Source organism: Microtus ochrogaster, chromosome 8 (genome assembly GCF_000317375.1).
Source record: "Microtus ochrogaster isolate Prairie Vole_2 chromosome 8, MicOch1.0, whole genome shotgun sequence".
Taxonomy (NCBI): domain Eukaryota; kingdom Metazoa; phylum Chordata; class Mammalia; order Rodentia; family Cricetidae; genus Microtus; species Microtus ochrogaster.
The window spans coordinates 33138412-33144959 of NC_022015.1; the positions used below are offsets into that span (position 1 = coordinate 33138412).

The 6548-nt window shown below is 47.3% G+C and overlaps 1 protein-coding gene across 1 annotated transcript; it reads right to left on the reverse strand.

Moving 5' to 3' along the window:
- Positions 1–823: 823 nt before the first annotated feature.
- LOC101993139 (olfactory receptor 13A1-like) lies at positions 824–3589 on the reverse strand. The gene is given in 3 exon segments (XM_013347765.1): positions 824–1525; positions 1528–1769; positions 3553–3589. Coding segments are annotated over 3 exon segments (981 nt in total).
- Positions 3590–6548: the final 2959 nt, after the last annotated feature.

Here is a 6548-nt window from a genome sequence, read left to right on the forward strand (position 1 = left end):
TCTGCCCCAGGCATACAACTGTCACCCACATTCAGAGGGACTAGTTTGGACCTATGCTGATTCTGTTCCTGTTCAGGTGGAGTTGGGGAACTCCGATAAGGTCAGGTGAACTGTTTTAGTGTGTGTCCCCATCAAGGTCTTGAACTCTTTGCTCATCTTCTCACTCCTCCCACTCTTCAACTGGATTTTGGGGACTCAGTCCAGTGCTCCACTGTGGGTCTCTGCCTCTGCTACTGTCAGCTGCTGGATGAAGCTTCTATGGTGGCATTTAACATATTCATCAGTCTGACTACAGGGCAAGGCCAGTTCGGGCACTCTCTTCTCTATTGTTTAGAATCTTAGCCAGGGCCATCCTTCTGGCCTTCTGGGAATCTCTCCAGTGCCAGGTCTCTTGCCAGCTCCATATTAGCTCTCTCAATCAAAACATCTCTTTCTTTGCTCCCATTTCTGTTCTCCCTCTAGCTTCACCATCCCATTCCCTCAAGTTCTCCTCCCCCCTTTCCACTCCTCCTCCACCTCCCCCTACCTTCTGCTCCCACAAGACACAGTTCTTCTCAAGTCAAATATTGGGGTCTGGATGATTTTCACCAACACAGGATACCAAAAACTCCTACATCAGCGACACCAGACTACAGACGTGCAGCCTGTCCCAAACCTGTTTGCCCACACTGACAGAAAGAAATGGCCAGTGTCTCCTTCAAGAGAGGCACATTGTGTGTACATCTGCCACATAGATCACACGTCTGTTCCTTGCCATGGCATCAGATTCTCAGTCATAGGTTCCAACTAGTTCATCAGCAGCTGGATCAAGCTTTCTACCTCCTCAACAGACACAGGGAAACACCTTCCCGAGGGCCACTTTGACGTCCTTATTCCTCAGAGAGTAAATGAGGGGATTCAGGATAGGACCGACTGTTGTGTACAATAAGGAAACCACCTTTCCATTTTCCATGGAGGATCCAGAGCCAGGCTGCACATAGGTATAGATGATAGCGGAGTAATAAAAGGTGACCACCATCAGGTGGGCAGAGCAAGTGGAGGAAGCACGCCTCTTACCCTCTGCAGAGTGGATGCGTAGAATGCTGGCAATGATGAAGCTGTAGGATATCATGGTAAACAGGAAATTGACCACGCCAATAAAAACGTCTGCCAATACAGTCATGATGTTGTTGAGGGTGGTTGGGCTGCAAGGCAGCAGTAGCAGTGCTGGGAGTTCACAAAAAAAGTGGCGGATTTGATTGTGGCCACAGAAATGGAGTCGTACCAAGAGGCCAGTGTTCACAGAGGAGTTGATTGCACTGATGGCCCACACAGTGCCCGCCAGCAGGACACAGACGGGCCGACTCATCAGCATGCTGTAGTGCAGTGGGCGGCAGATGGCCACATAGCGGTCATAGGCCATGGCTGTGAGAAGCATTAGCTCAGCCCCCAGAAACCAGGATATGAAAAAAATCTGGGTCAAGCATCCTTTGTAAGAGATGTGGCTGCCCTTCCCCACCAGACCCTTCAGCAGCTTGGGAAGAACACAGTGGATGTGCATGCAATGTCCATCAGAGCCAGGTTTGCAAGGAAGAAGTACATGAGGGTGTGAAGACTTGGGTTCAGGCTGATGGCCATGAAAATGAGGGTGTTTCCTGTAACAACCATAGTATAGAAAATGGAGAAAAAGGCCAGGAAGAAAACCTGAAACCCAGGATCCCCAGAGACTCCCTGCAGGACAAAGTCTACCAAATCTGTATAGTTGTTCTTTGCAATTTGAGAACGAGCCCCTGGGAGTTACTGTGACACAGCTGGGTATGGTCAAGGAGACACAGGGTGTAGAGCATCCTTCATCTCACTAAGGATGCAGCCAGGTGTTGCTTGAAATTCTTGCCATCTGTGCTGTTGCTGTAAAAAACACATAATTAACATGATGACATCATCTCTCAACATAGTCTGCTAATCTAGCTCTCCAGTCTGTACGCAACAGACCCAGAACAGAAGAAAATGCTGCCTGTGGTGGGCAGTATCCCTTTGTAACATCTGTTAACTTTGGTATTGATCATTCCCTGTGATATATTTAGAACTGGAACTGTTAGAAGTATGTGTGCCTGACTACTAAACTATACCAAGGGCCAAGCTGGTCCCCAGCACAGGTTTTTTTGTACCTAGAGATGCCCAGCTTTATCAAGGGGTGGACCAGGCTTCTCAGATGCAGGCTGCAAAACAGTTCTGAGGAAGCATGCTTGGGGTCCGGAGCATGGAGCAGTGACAGCATTCCATGCAGTTGGCACAGACGGTCCTGGCTCTTGGGTAATGAAATCTACACTCTCTTGTGAACACCACAACTGTCTATTTCTCCTGGCCACCCTAAGAACTCCTTGTGGACAATAAACTTAGTGAGGTAGGGAGGCATCACCCCCACTTCCCTGGGCCTTGTGGAGGCTTGTGTCTGCCAGAAAAGCTGGAAACAGAGCATGGAAGGTATGGACACAGCTTTAACCTGGGCCCCAAATTTCTAGGCTATCACTCATGCCCAGTCTCAAGTCTGTCTTCACTTCTCATACACCCATCTATCTCTAATCACCCAGGCCTCTTCAAACATATGGACCTCTCAGGCCTAGAAGCAGGTGGATTGATTAGCATGTGGTAAAAGTAAGTTCTGCCCTCTCTAGTGTCTCCATGGGACTGAGTGTTCCTAGACCCTTCCTGGAGATTCAGGAGTGGGCTGTTGGCTACATGGAAACAAAGAACTCACACCAGGGTATATCCTGAACAAGAAGCATATCTTCTCCCCTGCAAATGCACACATCAAGCCTTTCTCCTGCAGGGTGAGCTTGAGAGCAGGACCTGAGCTTTTGATACCTCCTCCACCTTTTCCCACTGAAGAACCAAGAAATTCATGGAATCTCCAGGGCCAATACTTGTCCATGCAAAAGCAAGGGTTGGTCTGCCAGCACTCCGTGCAGTTGTCTGATGGCCTCAGACAGGATGCAGAGCTTCTCAGTTTAGGCCCTAAAATCCCTTTGTCTGCATCTCTGCCCAGTATCTGTCTGCCTGCAGCTCTGGATCACAGGTGGCTTTGAGCCCTGTACTCTGAGCTAGATTCACAGGAAATGACCATGCCTCTCTCAGAGATCCAGGGATGCCTCAGAACCAAGTCACAGGGCAAGTTTCCTTTTCTGCATGGATCAATGTCTCAGATACATCCCAAAGCAGACCTACAGAGGCCAAGCTCTTAGTTTCAAACTGAAACTGGTAACATATTTTTAAAATATTGGAATAGGTTAGGATAAAACCAAATATCTCTTGAGAATAATCACCCCCCCCCCCACGGAAAAGCAGGTAAGGTAGATGCCCATAGGAAAGATGTGAGCAGAGGAAGGATCAGCTCACATGGAAAGAGATGTTGTCCCTGGGTCTCCATCTAAGTCTGAGATGTCTGCATGTTATGGAGAACATGCAGTGTGGCCACAGGGTGAGATTTCTTGTTTGCTGTTGACCTTAAAGTAGGGTCTGCCCCTTGGCATGGACACTGAGATTGCTAGGGAATGGCCCTAAGAGAGCAATTACCCACTTTGAGGTAAACAGGAGTCCCTATGGTGGCCATAGTCCTCAAGCGGAGACACCAGAACCCTATGGCACAGGAAAAGTAGGCACCTGAGGCCATATGCACAGGTCTAGGGCACTGACCCCTCTGGTGACTTCTACCCTGGGGATGCCCTCAAGATAATTTGGCTGAGAGTCATGGCCATTTAATCCATGTAGGAAGATGGTTTTCACATTAACATACAATTCCTGAGCATAGTCTATGGGTTTACCTCACCTAACTATATCGTCTTGGTGTGTCATAGTTCTATCAATAAACCAACACTGATTGGTCCATTATTGTATAGGGAGATTGAGCAAGGGCCATTCTCATTGCATTGCATGGAGAGTGTGGTCAATATGGGACATCACAGTTGAGGTTGGTCATGAGTGTATGCGTCTTTTCATTGCAGTGTTCAAACCCTCTCATGAAGAAAGAGTGTGTCAAGTCTTTGGAGATGAAGATCAGCATCAGTAAACAGGACTTCAGTTCCACTATGTTCTGTACACTGGGTATAGATAACAAGGCACCTGAGTTCTTAGCAGCAGATTGGCTTCCCTGAAGAGCCAGAAGTCCCACAGCAGGTGGGCTAATCATCTCTTTCAGTCATAGAACAGTGCAGACATTATAACTTTTAAAATCATCCTTTATAAAAATCCAAGAGAGCTAAAATGTCCATACTTCACAAGCCAAATGACCACTGGCCACCTTAAGTTCCACATCCTCCAAAGTCCTTGATATCTGTGCATATAGGCATTCTCAATCCCTCATAAAACCCCAATGGATGGACCACTTAGCATAACAGCAAATGCAACAGTCTCAGCAACACTCAAGATTTGAGGAATTCCTAGAGTACCTCAAGATGTGATATGACGTCATCAGAGAGGTCTTCATTGACAGTTGATGGGAACAGATACAGAGAACCCCAGCCAAACGTTAGGCAGAGAGAAAGCCCAACTTTGAGATTTCCATCAGATCCTTCCCTTTGTAGCTCAGGGAACACAAAGGAAGAGGGGGGATGAAGAACTGTAGGAACCAGAGGGGTCAAGAACACCAGGAGAACATGGCCCACAGAATCAACTGAGCAGAGCTCTTAGGGGCTCAAAAAGACTGAAGAGACAATTTTCTCCTTTAAGTAACCTCTCTCCCATACTACTCATTTACCCAATAAGTTGGACTTTGGTGGTATCTGTGCTTTGGTCTATCCTAGACTCCCTGATGAGTGCCTGTGTTGTAAAAACAATTCCTCTGAGATTACAACTGACCTTGGTCAACCTTTATGCATCATCCCAGAAAGGAAAATCTGCTGAGACCACCTGTCTCCCAGGGAGATCTGTCTCACAATGGGCAAACAATTTCAGGAAGGAGAGACTGCAGACTCCTATATAGTCCCCCATAGCTGCAACAACTTCCTCATTTCCAGGCTCCCTCCCTCACCCCTATAAAAGGGTCCCAACCAGTTTTCTTTCCTTGGCAGAACCCTCCATTTCCCAAGGGAGAGAGGATAACTGTAGTGATTTGAATGAAAATGCCCCTGTAGGCTTATAAGCGGTGGCATTCTTGTTAATTTTGGTCTTGTAGGAGGAAGTGTGTCACAGGGGGCAGGCTTTGAGGTTTCAGAAGCTCAAGCCAGGCCCAGTGTCACTCTCTTCCTGCTGTCTGCAGGTCCAGATGTAGAACTCTTGGCTCCTTCTCCAGCACCATGTCTAGCTGCATGTCCCCATGCTCCGCACCATGATGATCATGGACTAAATCTGTATCCATGATCCTGCCCAATCAAATGTTTTCCTTTATAAGAGCTGTCCTGGGCTGGAGAGATGGCTCAGCTGTTAAGAGCATTGCCTGCTCTTCCAAAGGTCCTGAGTTCAATTCCCAGCAACCACGTGGTGGCTCACAACCATCTGTAATGAGGCCTGGTGCCCTCTTCTGGCCTGCAGACATACATGTAGACAGAATATTGTATACAGAATAAATAAACAAATATTTAAAAAAAATAGTTGTCCTGCAGTTATGGTGTCCCTTCAGAGAACTGGAAACCCTAATTAAGTCAGTGTCCCTGGCTGTGTATGTCAATAAACATTCTCTTCTGCTGGGGTCTGATTCTGGTTTCTTTTCTGCCTTCTGTCTCTACTCTGTGCTCCTAAATCTAACCTCTGATACTGAAACTGGGATTCACTGATGACGTAGGCATCCAATGGATGGACCTCCCTTGTTCTCCTCTGCTCACTGGCTCCAGACCCCAAGTAGGCCCGGCAAGACCGTCTGTCACTCTCAGGCAGCCTCTGCTTTCACTCTCTGCCCCCACCTTTCTCTTCTCTCACTTTGCCTTGTTTCATTCTGATATAGTCTGACCTGCAGAAGGACGACTCCATCCAACCAGAGCTCACATGAAACACGTCAAACGCCGGGACAAGCTAACTCCTGGGACCTACTGTAAAGGCCACCTGGTTAGGTCTCAGGGATCCCAGGAATGCTCCTCATCTCACCTGGAGACTCACTTTGTCGAAAGTTCCACGAACTTTCCCTGGGCCATGAGGCCCATAACTTCTGGAAGTTATGAGTCTGGGGATATCCACCCTAGTCTCCAAGACTGGTTAATCTGAAACCCAAAGGATGCCTCCAATGACTGGATTTGACCTCTGGTTCTACCTTGGTCACCCACTATGAGCTCTAAATTATCCATGCCAAAACAATACACACTTTTAGCCTGTTTGTAGGCTAACTTCAAAGAGCTCCTTGTAGGTGATTTAGAAAGGCCAGTCTTGTTTAGCTCTTAGTCCAAATCTAATGTCAATATATACTTAACACTGACCACTGTTGGGTTGAATTCAAAACTTTCAATTTTAGTATCTAAATTGATTTAGATAACTTTAAAAGACAGAACAAAGAATTGTCTGAGTTGCCTTCCTTCATATAATCCCCCCCCCACCAGATCACCCTAACCAGTCTCATCCCTGTCACTCAGCTCCCTTCAGTCTCT